The 16,511-nt window shown below is 32.9% G+C and overlaps 1 protein-coding gene and 2 long non-coding RNA genes across 4 annotated transcripts; 2 read left to right on the top strand and 1 right to left on the bottom strand.

Moving 5' to 3' along the window:
- On the top strand, positions 1,310-14,123 carry LOC110264866. The gene is made up of 3 exons (XR_002351157.1): positions 1,310-1,428; positions 2,331-2,333; positions 14,112-14,123. It is a non-coding gene; the product is annotated as an uncharacterized LOC110264866 (long non-coding RNA).
- On the top strand, positions 3,581-5,683 carry LOC107608034. 2 transcript variants are annotated; one of them, XR_001612692.2, is made up of 5 exons: positions 3,581-4,269; positions 4,839-4,880; positions 5,161-5,213; positions 5,340-5,395; positions 5,473-5,683. XR_001612692.2 is itself a non-coding variant. In XM_016309926.2 (4 exons), the coding sequence occupies exons 1-3, from the start codon at positions 3,982-3,984 to the stop codon at positions 5,203-5,205; spliced, it is 375 nt and encodes a 124-aa protein (XP_016165412.1). In that variant the 5' UTR covers positions 3,587-3,981; the 3' UTR covers positions 5,206-5,213; positions 5,340-5,670. The 2 variants fall into 2 exon arrangements, 1 of the variants encoding a protein (XP_016165412.1); XM_016309926.2 differs by having other exon boundaries at positions 3,587-4,269; positions 5,340-5,670.
- Positions 6,640-9,158, bottom strand: LOC110264864. Its single transcript, XR_002351155.1, has 3 exons — positions 8,785-9,158; positions 7,917-8,049; positions 6,640-6,747 (listed from the first exon to the last, which is right to left on the bottom strand). It is a non-coding gene; the product is annotated as an uncharacterized LOC110264864 (long non-coding RNA).

The raw sequence follows: 16,511 nt of genomic DNA, 5'->3' as shown, positions 1-16,511 counted from the left end.
GCCATTTATTATTATTATTATTATTATTATTATTATTATTATTATTATTATTATTATTATTATTATTATTATTATTCAAACACATATAACTCGAAAATCTAGCTTTCGCTGTCTCTGTCGTGAGGACCACAATATATACAAAATTTCATATCATACATACTTAAAAATTATAACATCCTCCTTTTATATATGAGTTCATTCGGTCCATCAATATTGGAGAGCAAAATTTATCCATTCTCTTCATAAACTCCTTGAAATGATTTAAAAGTGAACTTATAAAGTTTGGTTACGTTGGCTATGTTATATATATATATATTTGAAACGCTATATCAGAATGTTTTAATATTTATTTTAATTAAAATTTTATTAATTATTAATATTTTGTTTTTTTTTATTGTACATAAATTTATTTAATAATTAAAAAATGAAATATATACACAAAAGAAATTTTAGTATAAATTTTATTTTTGTACTTTTACTGCAAAAGCAAATCCTATTTTAGCCAAAAAATATAACTCTTTGAATGGTTGCATATTTAGTTTAGAAGTAATCACTACAACATTTTCAGGTTGAGGCAACACTTTTGAACCTAAGGCAACGTTTTTGGTCGGCGTTGCATATGCAGCCGTTGCCTTAGATCAAGGCAACACTTTTTTGTTTCAAAAGCAACGCTTTTAAGAGCAACACTTGGTAAGTGTTGCCTTTGGTTGAAAAACAACAACACTTTAAAGGTGTGTTTGAGACAATACTTTTGCAGTGTTGTTTCTTCTCTCATATTTTGGTCACCACTAAAAAATATTGCCTATTTGCAATAAAATGCAATTCTTTTACGTGTTGCTTATAAGTTGGAATTTGCAATCCTTTGAAGTGTTGTCTATTTGCAATAAAATACAACTCTTTTACGTGTTGCTTATAAGTTGGAATTTGCAATCCTTTGAAGTGTTGCCTATTAGTTTTGAATATGCAACCCTTTAAAGTATTGCTTTTTCTTTTGGATATGCAACCTATACAAGTGTTGTTTTTTCTTTTGGATATACAACCATACAAGTGTTGTCTAATATTCAAAATATGCAACTAATAAAAGGGTTGCCTTTTTTATAAAAATAAAAATTATTTTTGTTATAAAAATATAAAAAAATAAAATTTACAATAAAATTTTTTGTTCATACATGTGTAATTATTTTAATTAATAAATAAATTTGTGAATAATAGAAAATAATTATAAAAGAGACAAAATAACTAATAATAAAATTCTAATTAAAATAGTTATTAAAAAGTTCAATTAGTATTTCAAATACACATTCATCAATAATTCTCAATAAAATAATAAAATTCTTGTCTAACAATAATTGTCATAACAAAATAGTAATTAATATTGATCAAAAAGATGTCAATCTACTTGCATATTTTATATCTATGCTTGACTTTGTTGGAACAATCTGATAGTGTGTGGATCCAAAATCAGTGCCAAATGAAAGCTTTTCGGTAACATCAGAGTAATGGTATGATAAACTCAAAATCCTCTTGCCTCCACTGAGTCCAATAACTACTGCAATAGCCATTGTTATACTCCCCTAATAACTATGTGCGAGTAACATCAAACTTCCCTATTAAGGTAATAATTCTTAACCTGTGTCAGCTGAAAATACAGGTGTCAGAAAACTCCCAAATTGTTCTAAGTTCTAACCATATAATTATCCATAAAATAGCAAAACAACACTAATAGAATAAAATCAAAGGAACAAAATAATTCAGGATCCATATACTTCAATTTTTTAGTGTAGAATCCATTGAAACAACTTATAAAGTTACAGCATATAAAAGCGGAAGTTCCCAAATGAAAAATAAACACATAAATGAATTGGGGTTTAGTTAAAGTTGCATTTAAAAAAAATTGAAACATAAAAGGTGCAATAACGGAAAATGATGCATGGTATGTGTTTGATGAAGTACCTGAGGAAACTGAGAAAGAGAAATGCAATTCAGAGAATGATGATTGCTCCAAAAAAAAGTATTAGCTTTGTAGTTCTTATTTAGAATCATAGAATCAGAAGGAACAAGCTCACAAGAAGAGACTTCACTCACATAACTGTTTGGTGTGGAAGGAAATAACGTTGCTGCTATATTAGATTTTTCTCTTTTATTTTTTAATGATTATTCTTTTATTATCACTATCATATAAAATTAATTAATTTATGTTTGAGAGAAAGCAACAGAGAAATAAATGACTGAAACATAAATTTGAAGGGAAAAAATGAAAAGATAAAGATATGAAACAACTCCCTTGACAATTTCTGCTATTCCTGCGAATGAAACAGCAGTTACTAGAGTCTGTTGCAGTGACAACACGCATCACTCCCCAACATAGCCACATTATTTCAGCAATGAGAAAAAAATTTTCTTCCTTACAGTAGCACAACGCTACAAAAATAAGTAATTAAAAAGGAAAAAGAAAAAAAGATGATTAATTAAAAATAGCAAGAGTGTATTGTAGAAGCCACCATGAAGTAAGATGGCAGAAGACAGAGAAAGCAAAGGCCAAAAATGTTGATAGTCCATTTCCAATAAATGATAAATCACAAAAGTTACTGCAAATTTTTTTGTTATACCTGGTCATCATTTTGGATCACGAGTTGATGAGGAAGGACGATCGTTGCCATTCGGACATTGCTTACTATTTATATCATGTGTTGATTCCTTGGCTCGTAATAAAGACTGTGCTTCATCAATATTTGTGCCAAGAGAACTCTGTTGCAAGAGAAGCTTCACAAGATCCTCCAAACTTTGGACTCTGTCTTTTGTCTCATGAAGTTCAGTTTTCATTGAACTTATAGTCTCTGCATGTTGTTGCTTAATTTTAGCAATTTTCCGTTCTTTCTGCAGAGATGTTTTTGTGATTATCCTCCCATAACATCGAGCTCTTCCTGGTTGTTCTTTGCCAAATACTGCAGTAAATACTTTCTCGGGAGTATCTCCAGCTTCTTGGTGGCTCTTAAGTTTATCCTATTAAAAGAAAACATAACAATTTTAGCTTGTTCCACTCACTGATTCTCATGCTTCTTTCCAAACACAGCCTAAAAATAAAGGTGTTATGTCATGGCTATTTCCTCGGTTCAAGAAGAAGCATAGCAAGAATGTGATGATGAGTTCCCCAAACAGAACTGAATCTGAGGAAGTTTCTCAAGTTCTTAAGGACATGTCACTACAAGAAAAATACCCATTCAGCCACACTTTTTTTAAGCTACATTTGAAAAGCGTAGCCTATTCATAGAATAGGCTACGCTTTTCTCAGTGTTGCCTGTTTTTTAGAGAAAAGGAAACACAATTCTGGCATCATTTAAAAAGTGTAGCCTTAGATATTATAGAAATCACTTATAAAGCGTAGCCGTATGTTAATATCTATGGGTACACTTTTATATCAAAGAGAGCGCTTTTTAAGAGTAGCCTATTTATTAAGTTTTGGTTGCACTTCAAAAGTGTTGCCTAATATATCTAAGTGAAATGTCCAATAACACTTAGTAAATTTTTTGAATTCCCCAAATGATACATGCGTACAAACACTTAGCCAAATCAGAAAACATAACCCTTAGCCACTGAAAACATAACACCCCCAAATCAGAGAAAGGGATCGCCATCACCAGTCAACACTCACCACTCACCACTCACCATCTCCACCAGTCACTCATATTCGTCACTCACCACTCACCACGCCATCACTAGTCTTTATCGTCGCTTCTGTTCGCTGCGCTCTCACATTAGGTAAATTTTTCCCCCTTTTCGTATCCATTCAGCCTCACTCACGCACTCTCATCCTCCCTCAACTCACACACACGAAAGAGAAGAAATCAGAAAAGGGGAGCACAGGAAGAAGAAGAGAAGAAGAGAGGAGAGGGGAAGGAAGGAAAGAAACGACGACGCCGCATATGGCTCCACCGCTGTCGAGCGCCGGTGAAAGAGAGCTCGAGGGAGAGAGAAAACGCGATGGAGGAGAGAAGAAAGGGGTGCTTGGTCGCCGCTGAAACTCCACCGCCATTGCTAGGGCTTCTTCCACCGCTATCATCTCCTCAAGATTCAGATTCCCTTCTTCTCTTGCATCAATTTCTCGTTCCACGCTATCATCTCCTCTCTCCCCGCTTTTCAGATCCTCATTCAATTTCTCATCATCTCGTTCTTCTCGCCATCATATCGTGGTCAAAGCCACCGATGACTCTTCCAACCTATCCGGTGATGATCCTTTTCGATCTTTCCCGTGGTTCCAATCCGACTCTGGTAATCTTTCCTTCTTTTTCCTGAAATTTCATTCAAGTAGCTGGATTTTCCTTTCACTGATTGTTGTAATTGAAGTTCATTTCAATTGCGGAATTTGATTCTGCAGCGCTAGTTGTGATTGTGCAAGTTGTGAAACATATTTTTGTATATATAATATTCAAATGTGTATGCTTTTTTAGAATATTTGAGCTGAAATCTTGAAAATTAAAATTAGTTTTTGTTGAAATGAAATGGTGGAGCTTTTGCTTCTTCTTTTCGATGTTTATGTGCTCTAAGTTATGGTTATTTTGTTTCTTCAAGGCCTAGTGATTTTGCTGCTTTAGTTGAGTTAGGTATTCTTCAAGTATAATTTATAAACTTTCAGAGGATTTTTAGGTTATTGAAGGGTGCAGTGCTTTTTGGATTCATGGCATTTGGTACTTTTTAAGTTTTAATTGATCGATAACTGAGATTGCCTTCATCAGAGTCTGCATTTTGGAAAATGATATACTGCTCTTTTATGCTGATGAGATTTATTTGCTAAGTAAAATGATATGCTGATGATATACTGCTCTTTTGGACTGGTGCAGATTGGAGGCTCCATCACCCCTCGCCATGTTAGCTCTTCAGATGTATGATTTTATTATGCAATTTCATTAATTTTTTCTATAATAATTTATTTAGGTAAAAAAGGTGACCCTGTCAGTGCCGTTTCGGTTCTGTTAACCATGCTTGTTGGTGTTGGGGTTTTAACTTTTTAGGATTTATATTGGATTTATCTTGGCTTTAAAGAGAGAAGACCTAATACAAAATTTACGAAATCGCTTAGGAGTTATTTGATTTGGTTATGACTTATGAAAACACTTTGTTGTTGAATAGCTTAATATAAACTGGTTTTCTTTTGTGGTATAGGTAGTACCGAAGACTATTGGAAAAGATAGGATGCTGCTCAAGTAATGGATCAGGTTGAGGACTTGTGTTTTCTTCACTTTGCATCGATCTGTAGAATTTTTCTTCTACAAAATTCCTCAGCTGATTAAGAATATATAGTTATTTTGTTTACTGACATGATGGTGTTTGTGTTGTTGTAGTTAGTATGGGAAGGACTTGGACTCGGAGGAGGGACAGATGTCCGAAACTGGGGCAGGTAGAATGATAAAACCGATTGTGCTCTTTTGTGTCTAATGAATTTCCATATGAACTGCTTCTTTCCTTGTTTTGCAGCCTGGTTTATCAGGCTATTTCAATAGCAAATAATGCATGCTGGGCTATTGGAGAACTTGCAGTTAAGGTATGTTAATGTTATGTGCTACATTCTGATTAAATTTTGTAGAATTGTATTGTGGCTGGAATCTAATTGGCTTAGTCAGAGTTATGTGCATAATGTAGTTTTAAACTGTTAGTTTCAAAAGCCAATTAGGACAAATGGTTCTGCTCTTTGTTTGGTCCTGGACAGCATCACTTGAAAAGCGTAGCCTATTCCCAAACGCCAAAAGCGTAGCCCTTGGTGCAGGAAAGCGTAGCCTTTGAGAATAGGCAACGGCTGAATAGGAATCACCCCAAAAAGCGTAGCCGTAGCCCAAAAAGCGTAGCCGTAGCCTAAGGCATCATTTTTTTTCACTTTTGGCTACACTTTTCAAGTGTACCTGAATGGGTATTTTTCTTGTAGTGTGTGAATAGTTTCAATTGAGACACTCAAGAGGGAGTTAATGGAAGCAAATGAGAGTAGGGATGCAGCATTAATGGAAGTTTCTTTTATGTTTCAATTTTTGACCCCATCATGTATAGCCCTTGACAAATTCAAAGCATATTAAATCACTATAAATAGACTCTCTTTGACCCCAAAGAAAGTTGCAACATTTTGCACAAGGACATAGAATTTCCTCTCCTTGAGGATTTCCAACGGAGTAAGCATAGTCCAAGAATCTATTGACGCCGTCTCTAAACTCTTGGCTATGTCTTGGTAAACTCATCCAGTTCTTGGATGAATCCTGGGAAAACCTAATTGTTCATAGTGATATTACTATTAAACTAAAATTGATTATGGTCTTAAACACCAGCTAAAAACAATTTTCTTTTATCAAAATGGAATCTGAAACTTACTATATATGAACGGTTGCTCAATATAAAATATATAAAAAGAAATATTAAAAAAATGCTTTTATATTTTAAAAGAAATATTAATAATTCTTTTATTATTCTAAAAAGCTAACTAAATACAAACTAATCATAATTCTTTTATTATTCTAAAAGAAATATTAATAATTACTTTTGAAAAGATATATTTTAAAATAAAAATGCTTTTATATTTTAATTTTTTTAATTAAACAATCAGTATTTTCTTACATAAAAAAGTGCAAAAAAATAACATAAACATATAAAAGCAAATAAGTATAAGATAGAAATATCTTACGAAGTCATGCCGCAACAATTTGCTATATATGCACAATTTGCACTTAGTGTTCATCAAAGATCCGTAAATATTTTTTTATCAATCTCCTTCAAGAAAAAAAAATCAGAGATTAGTGTAACAGAAATAAATAAAAAAACACACAATAAAATGACCACAACGACTTTTATATATATTCTCTCTTTGATGGTTGAGAAAATTATTAGAAGCATATATGTGTCAAACACTTTATGCTCGCCAGAGAGTTTAATTTCATGTCACATGGATGGGATTTGAAGATAGCATTCATTCATTCATATCTTTTCAAAATTATATTAAACCTTAGCTTGTTAATAAACATTAGAGTAATTTCAAAATTATATCTCATGTCTGTATCATGGATGAGAGAAAAAGAAGACAGCGACCACTATTTCTGGCTTGAAGAAGGTACCTACCTACCTAATTATCCCATCACTTACTCAATTTCAACCTACCTATTCCTATAATTCATTTTATTACTCCTCCTCTTCGCCTAAATCAAATCAGATATATATATACATGCATCACTGTTAATTGTTTTACCGAAATTGGAAACAAAGAGAACCAAACTGCACTAAAAATTTTAATCAATATAGCTGCTTGTTCATTTGGAAGCAAGATCATAAAATATACTTGATCCTGTTATCTTAAGCTCTCAGCATTGAACGATTCTAAATCTTTTACTATACTATACGAGATCTTAGTTGTTTTATATAATCATTGATTACTTTTCCTTTACCGATTACATTGTTTATTAGATGTATATATAGTTGATTAAAACTCACAAATTCAAATTAAGTGACATCATTAAAATTTAAAATTCCATATTCTGGATCTTCACAAGCATCAAAGCGGCGGGTCTTGCTATTTTCAAGAAAAGGTCAGTTGCAGAAATGTTTATTAACAAGCTAAGGTTTAATACCAACTTCTGCATTAGAAACAAAGCCAGCATTATACTGAGAAAAATGATTTAATAAGTTAAATTCTTCACTTTCTATTGAGAATCACATGAACATACTATATCAGCTCCAGAAAAAGAGGGGAGGAAGAAAAACAGACAGAAAAAATTACAGCACAGTGTATAGATTCACATAATTTAGAAAAACACGTTTCAAAAACTAGTCCAATAAGTACATGATGAAGATTGATCCATCCATTTCAAGATAACCTCCATTATGACCATTACCTTAATTAATTCAGAAGCTCATAATCTTAAGCCAAAGATATTCACTATTCTCACCTTGTAGTGATGTGTTTCTTGGGAATGATCGATGATTTTTAGTTGTTTTGTAAGCCTCCGAGAGAGTTGCCACTGTAGCTTGTGCAGCAGAATATGCAACCTCTGATCCAACCAAAGCTAACAAAAAAGCAGCCTGCAAATTTGAATAAGACATGTTACATAGTTAAATAGAGATTCTAAAGAAATTATTTTGTGAATCACATAGGCGATTCAATAGTGGCAGAAAAGTAGTAAATGTTATTTAAGTTAATCATCATCCCCCCCCTTCACAAGCTCCCTCCCCTGGCCATAACCCTCCATATACTCCAATAGTCCCACCAAAAACTCCATTACCACCGTATGTTACTCCCACACCACCACAAGCTCCTTCCCCTGGCTATACTCCAATTATTCCACCATATGTTACTCCAACTCCACCGCAAGCTGCTCCTTCCCTTGGCCATAACCCTCCATACACTCCAATAGTTCCACCAAAAACCGCTCCTTCCCCCGGCCATAACAATCATCATCCTAACCATCCATACACTCCAATTGTTCCATCAGGAACACCAAGATCATCACCTTCTCCATATGTACCAACACCAATTTCTCAACCACCTTATCATACTCCAACTCCACCACAGGCTCCTTCCCCTGCTCATAACAACCATCACCTAATCCTCCATATGTTCCATCACCAACTTCTCAAGCTCCTTCGCTTGCTACCCACAACAACCATCACCCAAACCTTCCAAAAATACCATCACCACCCAAACCCTCCAAAGTAACAACAGGAATGCTATTTGCGTGACCTAAACTTGTCAATAGGAAGGATATGTAAACAGGTGCTAAAATAGAGCAGAAAAAAAAACGGTAGAATCATCAATACCTGCAGAAGAATGCCAAAAACGAGAATCTCACCAAAACCACGAGCAGTGATAATCGAACAGCGACTGGCGGTGATGAACGCGAGCAGAGAGGATTGAAGCTCGACAAAAAGAGAAGTAGAGGATTGAAGCTCAACAAGCAGATGATCGAATCTCAACGAGTAGAGAATCGAAGCTCAACGAGGAGAGGAGCAGAGGATCGAAGCACATTGACGAGCAGAGAAGATCGAAGCACATTCACGAGAAGAAAAAATCGAAGCTCATTAGCGAGCAGAGATTGAGATCGAAGCTCAATAAAGAAATGCGCGTCATCATCGAATGGATTGAAGAACAACAGAGGAACGAAACATTTGGAATGGATTGAGGATTTTGTGATTTTATTAATTGAAATATTTTAGAAATTTTGTTAGGGTTGTGGTTTTAGGAACGAAACATTTTGGAATGGATTGGGGTTTTCTTCTCCCTCTTTTTCTCTTTCTCTGTACAATATAGTTTATTTTTGTTTTTTAAAAAATATTAAAAAATTTTAAACAACACTTTGAAACGTGAAGTTTAAAATAAATCTAAAGGCAACTTTTAAAAAAAATAATATATTATTTTTATAATATTTGTTTTTGTATATTTAATATAGCAACATTTGATAAGTGTAATATATAAATATTATAAATGCTGTTTGTTTAATTTATTAAAGCAACGTTTTTTATATGTTTTTTAAATTGATAAAAAAAACACTTATTAACAAGGTGTTGTATTAGCTTTATTTTTTTGCAATAAATTTTAAGTGATGCTTTTAACCACTTTAGACAACACTTTTTAAGAGTTATTTATCGCACATGTTGCAATAGCTCAAAAATGTTGTAGTGAATACTTTAATAGATTGCATATTTTAAATAATAGGCAACACTTATATATAAGGATTGCATATTCAAAAGACTAGACAATGTTTTAAAGAGTTATATATTCAAACTATTAGGTAACACCTCAAAAAGTTGCACTTTTAAACAAATAGGCAATGCTTTAACGAGTTGTATTTTCATAAGAAAAGACAATACTTTCTAATAGTGGCTGAAACATGATAGCAAAAACAACAGGTTGAAAGCGTTGTCTTAAACATAGCTCTGAAACGTTATTCATTTTTAAGAAAAGACAACGCTTTTTAGAGATTGTCTTCAAAACCTTTGCTTTTGAAGCAAAAAAATATTGCCTCTAACTTAAGGCAACGACTGCATCTGCAAGACTTCAAAAATATTGTCTCGGGTTCAAATGTGTTACTATTAATAAAAAACAACTTTTTATTAATTTTTAGACAATACTTTTTAAATGTTGACTCAGATAAAATAATATCATAATAAAAATTGAAAATTACTGTAATTTAATTAAGTAGATTACTTAAATATACTTGTTGATTAGATTAATTAGTAGCGAAAGGAAACACTAAACATATTACAACAACTTATAAGTAGTAAAGACTAGCTTCGAATAAAAAAAATTAAGAATTCTGCTAGGGAACCAACTCATCAATATCTGCCAATTACCAGCCAATTCAATTGGGCTGACTCCAAAGCCCAAATGACCAAAAAATCATCTACCCAAATATCTAACGTTTACCCTAATTACCATGAAGAATTCAACCGCGGCTCTCTTCTCTCCAGCTCTATACTATCGTCGAGCTTCTTCCCTATGGCGGTGCATTCTGGGTCTCGCCCCCTAATTGTCTTCTCTTCCACCACTAACCCCAATTAGCGCTGTCCAGTACTCCAACAAAGAAGCCGCTGCCATCGCATGCAAGGAAGCCATCCCCGTCGACCGTGACTCTACTTACTGCCGCCTCTGCATCGAAGCTAGTCGAATACACCATCGCGGACTCGTCTTCTCCGGTAGGTGCATCAACAACGTCCACTGCCTTTGGCATTCATCACACAGTTGTGAGGGCCGGCGTTGTCGTCAGGACGCCCCTGGTTTCCGTCTCTGTCGCACGCTGCTTCACATGAACCACCTCATTTGAAGCTGACAGGTCAGTGCATGTTAGGGTTTCATTGGAAATTGGATGTTGCTAATCTATACTAGAGTTCAGGAACTGCGGTTGTTGTCAATTTATGTTTAATTTTGCTGAATTCACCAAGATGTTCTCCATTTGGGTAGTATATTGTTAGGGGTTTAAGTAATAGAAGATGCTTTTGTTCTGTTTCTGGTTTTAGAAGAATGTATATTGGTTCCTGTGTGAAGATATTCTGATTTTTTGTAGATTGATAAATGGATTTGTCTCTGATTTTAATTGTTGGATGTTTCTAATCATGCGAATTAGATATTTATTTTTGTTGAGTATGCATATGATTTAATTACAATGTATTGGATATTGCTTTTTGTTGTGAATGGATGGTTCTTACTGAATGATCATGGATGTTGTTTTTACCATAAGATTGTTGTTTTTTTTAAAAGATTAGTTCTGATTTAACTTAATTTTGATTTATTCGAAGTTCGGTGTGAATTTAATCATATGAAATTGATGCAAGAAATTTAACAACAAAAATGATATTTATGAACGAAAATGCAAGTGTTTTGTTAGTTTGTGATATGTTAGCTTCTTTAAATTTGCTATAGAACTGTTTTTTCTGTTCAATGGGTGGACGCTGCTAATATTTATACTATTAGTTTAATGATCCTTGTTTTGATTGATAATGCGTGCACATGTTGCACTAGGTTCTTTTTAATGTGGTTTGTGAGTTTGGGATAAAAATTAGACTAGAGTTAGTCTAATTTTGTTAGATTTAAAGTTCGGTTTGAGTTTGGACATTTAAAAATTATGCAAAGAGTGGAATCCATTATAATGTATACATGTGATGATGTTACCGTTTGAGACACTTTTGATATATTTTGAGACTTTTCTTTGTTACATTTGTGGATTTTTATAATACTTGAAGAATCAGATGTATTTTATTTTGGACCTATTTAGTATCTTTCTTCTTGTAGGCAACTTGAATGTTTATGCAAAAATTTTTGTCGCATATTTCTTATGTTAAACTAATAGAGGTATCTTTTTTATACTAAATAGATGATTCTTTTAAAAAAATAATCATTTAAGAAGGGAATTAAATTTGAAGTAAACTAACCTATATTGTACTTATTGATTCAATTGTTGTGACTTATGAACATTTTTATAGTTAATATATAATAGACATAGATGGCTATTCATTTGTTGCATACACCTTGATCATAATTGCTTTGTTTTGCTTTCACTTTTCAGGGCCATCCTGAAGAGCCGAGCGCAATATGCAAAAATCTACCTCAGATGTTTCTTTTGTTAAAGAAATGAATGTTTCTTTTTATACTAAATGGATGATTATCTGAAATGAATCATCAGTTAAGATGGAAATTAACTTTGAAGTAATTGAACGCATATTGTACTTATTGATTCAATTGTTGTGACTTATAAGCATTTTTATAGTTAATATATAATAGACATAGATGGCTATTCATTTGTTGCATACACCTTAACAACTTGATAATAAATTTAATTATGGAAGTAACACTAGATCATAAGTTCATCGTTAAGTAGTACTAAGTAGTATGTTGTGTATGTGGACTCAGTTTTAATTTGATAAAAATTGTAACTCCAAAATTCAAGTGTAATAACTGCAAAAAGCAAACAGTGGATAAAAAGAAAACTGTCAAAACACTTTGATTGCTTTTGAAAAAGTAAATAACTAGATATTGTTGTTCTTTTCCTTATCCTTTTTTTTTCTTCTTTAAATTTTGTTAAACAAGCAACAAAACAAATACAAAACTTTTTTCCTTCTTTTGTGATACTTGTATTCACTATCAATTGAATCATCTCTGCAGTAAAGAATAAATATAAGTAACTTCTGTTAGGTAACTAATTATTTTTACAAAGATGTAAGTGGATGTTACTTCTAGCAAGCATTAGGATGTTCCTTTTTCATATTAAATAGATGTTACTTTAACAGAAGTCATGTGAATGAAAAATAAAAAAAGCTTATCCTACATAAGTAAATATAAATTTGTCATCATGCTAAAATACAATGAAAAGAATCATGATATTCATTCAACTTATCCATACAATTTGCAATACTGTCGATACAGGAATTCATCACGACCAAAAGTAATACAGAAAGAATCATCCATTTAGTGTAAAAAAATATCTATTTATTTAACAAAAGAAACATCTGACATAAACTTTATATTTTGTTAGAGGGGGTGAAGCTACATCGTTTAGAAAACGGGTATATCATTACTATACAACTAGCTAAACAAAGAATAACTTTCTAGTTGCTACACTTGGATCACGTCTCTTTCACTTCATCTAATTTATCAACTGTTTCAAATTCCTCTTCGATCAGTTCAAATTTATCAATTATTTTAAAGTAGACTTTCTGCAATCATCCATCTGCAACCACAAGCAAAGACACATACGCAGTCATAAGCAAAGAAATATCTATCTAAAAAATAAAGAAACAGCCATCTAATGACAATTATAAAAACCAGTGCTGTAGAAGAGTTCAATAGGCTTGCCTACAAGGTTTGTTGCAATCAAAGAGGTCCAGTTTTGTCAAGAAAATCCATAAATTGGGCAGCCATCATTCTGAACCGCATGGGGAAGCCGAAGATAAGGCCATTAGCTCCATTGGGCATCTCAGGTTCAATGATTGGTACATCACTCTTTGGTGGTGCATTCAACTTATAAAGCACTCTATTTGGTAGTGTCTCAGGTACCTGCTCATATTAATATCATTTTTTTCAAATAAAAAAGTTTGACTCAAATGGATATTTTGGATATATATACTGGAAATGGAAATCCATATGGTTAGGAATGATATCATATATTTATATGGTAAGTCAAAAATATTAGTTAATTAATTAATACATGTTTGCCATAGTTTGGTCTCAACACCTTGTACAGATTCTACACCTCTCTTTATTTGTCTTGTTAGTTGCTCCACATACTTATACATCCAGTAGTAATGGTCAAAATAAAAGAAATAATGTTGTTCTTTTTTGTAAATAAAGCTGTAAAACTAAAAAAGAAAGGGAAAAACTGATTTTATCACTCATTGTAAATTAATCTTGTATTGAAAAAGAAAGTTTCATTTCATCAATCTTGTCTTACACAGTTATGGGTGAAAATATGTAAAGTATAAGATCAAAACTGACTTCACTTTCTTATAAACAGTGCAGAATCAAGTTTGGCAATATAAGATAGCTTAAAAGAAGATGAAAGTTACATGATCACAAATCACAAAATGACATCAACCCCTTTAATGGAAAATACTTAATTCTTGAAATTTTTATATATCAATTTCATATGTAAAAGCATATATTCTAATGGCAAAAGCAGTAATCTAACACAAGCAAGCACATAAAATCTTCATCTCTAAATATCTTGATTATGCTTCCAATTCAAATCAAAACATTCATTAGTCAAATTTAGAAGAATGAATTATACTAAATTGAATCCTGATTACTAAAACCTAATAAAGAAGGCACGGAGAACCTTAAGCAGAAAAGAAATAAACTGTATAAAGAAAGAGTAACACTAAAAAGAAACTACTAATTATCTCAAAAAGAAATATCCAACACTATAAGAGTTTAATTCTCATAACAATATTGAGTAAGAACATCCAAAAGAAACATTCATAATAAAAAAACACAAGTTAAACTAAAACTCAGATGGGAAGAAAAAAAAACCCAGATTGCTGGAGAGGAGACGCGGTTGTCAATCGAGGTACACGTCAAGGCGGAGGTTGCTGCGTCGTCGGTGGTTGCTGCGGCAGTGGAGGAAGCCGTGATGGCAACAGTGTACGGAGGTGGCTGCGACGCGAGAGGACGAGGCAACGGAGCTGTTTCTGATTTCCTTTGTAACGGAAGAGAGGCGGCTGTGGGGTGTCGCCTAACAGCGCGGCTCTGGGTGTCGCAGTGGCTGTGCGAATTGGAGAGGAGTGTGGACAACGTGATAGGAGTGGGAGAGAAAAAGAAGGGGCCGGGGAAGGGTTTCTCTGTACGCGGCTATAGAAATTAGAGAAAAGGAAGAGTTTTTACTTTTTACAGTTTTTAATTAAGATTTATTTAATCAGCTATTAATTATTTAAATTTAAATTTAAAAGTTTAAAATTAATTATTAAATAGAGTTGTTTAAAAAATTGGCTGATTATAGTTGGCTCCATATACTTTTCCAAAAATTAATTATAGTAACTTTTAATTTAGTAAAAAACGTTTTCAAACAAAAAACAAAAAATTTTGCACAAATTTTATCTTGCATGCGTGGGTGTGTCTAGTAGAAATGACGAAAAATGAAAAGAAAAGGCAGTTAGTGTGTAACTAGATTGATTATTAGGTTGTTATCATTATGGTTAAGGCATTGTTACTAGTTACTACTAGTTAGGTAGGTATTAGGTAGTATTAACTGTCCTAGTAAGAGATAAAGATGGTATATAATAGTGGATAATATCATGAAAATATTATCATTGTTTTCATGTAAAGATGTATCTTTTTTGTCATTGGATGATAAATTATAGGATTTGATTTGATATGCTATAAAAGTGTTACTTTTTTTTTAAAGTATGGCCAAACAAACAAAACATATTTTTAACACAAAACTCTTCATAAGAAGATTAACATCTTCATTTGAGTAAGTGCCTACTATATATATATATATGTACAGTTGTGCTAGTGAGAGATATAAATGGGAATATGGGATTATCACTCACAAATAGCTAAGAGAATATACAATACTATTCATCAACTTTACCTTTGAGTTTTTCATATGTTCATCTCTCTCTCTTCGTTTCTCAACCTCAAGTGCCGTATAGCAACTCATACCCACCATCACCAAGTGCATCCTTCGATCAACCAAAAACTTATGACTGACATTGCCTGCTGGTATCTAGACTCATATGCCAAACATCAGGAGCTAAACAAGTTTTTGTTGATGCTAACGGTCAAAGCACATCATGCATCATTCATCTATTCTTTCATAAATACCAAAATATATGCTTTCAATTCAATAATCTTTTGCATGTACCTTGATAGGAGTTATGGTGTGATCAGCATAAGCGTGCAAGACTTGATTGGTTCTATTATTCTGTTAAGATCTGATGATGAGTCAGCACAAGTCACTCTTCTCTTTTTTGTTATTCAGTTAGTTAGAAGCTAATAGTAAGTTTTAGAAAGTTCAATTCTCTTAGTCATTCTATATATAAGTAGCAAATCACTCCTTGTATTAGATGATTCTGGTCATTTTTTTTACTAGTTTAATAAAATTACTTTCCACTCTTCTCTTCTTCATCCTCTCTTCTATCCGTCTTCTTCTTCAATTTCACCCTCTGATATTTGATATCTTCATGATATCAGAACTTATGGTACCACAGCTTCCGAAGTTCTAAGTTACAAGAGTTCACAAGTAGATCAAAGCTAAGTCACAATGGCTCAAGAATTCGTAGCAACATCAATTTCAATGAAGCTAGATGAGGATAATTTTCTACAATAAAAAGACCAAGTAATCTCAACAATGGAAAGAAATGATATGCTGAGTCATGTTATAGGAAAAGAAATTCATCAACAGTATACAGTTATAGAAGGTGAAACAAATGCAGCATTGAATCCACAGTATCAACAATAAAAAAGACAAGATGCTCTCCTCAAGTCATGACTCTTGGCCTCGATGAGCAAGCCTTTCACCACAGCTGCGTTTACACGCATCAAGTCTGGAAGAGGT

This window comes from Arachis ipaensis, chromosome B07 (genome assembly GCF_000816755.2).
Source record: "Arachis ipaensis cultivar K30076 chromosome B07, Araip1.1, whole genome shotgun sequence".
NCBI classification, from domain to species: Eukaryota; Viridiplantae; Streptophyta; class Magnoliopsida; order Fabales; family Fabaceae; genus Arachis; species Arachis ipaensis.
This window is presented reverse-complemented; position numbering and strand designations above follow the sequence as displayed.

Coding starts and splice junctions, on each gene's coding strand:
- LOC107608034 (XM_016309926.2), top strand. CDS start 3,982: ATGGAGGAGAGAAGAAAGGGGTGCTTGGTCGCCGCTGAAACTCCACCG. Junction 4,270..4,838: donor GTGGTTCCAATCCGACTCTG/GTAATCTTTCCT, acceptor GGACTGGTGCAG/ATTGGAGGCTCCATCACCCC. Junction 4,881..5,160: donor GCCATGTTAGCTCTTCAGAT/GTATGATTTTAT, acceptor TTTGTGGTATAG/GTAGTACCGAAGACTATTGG.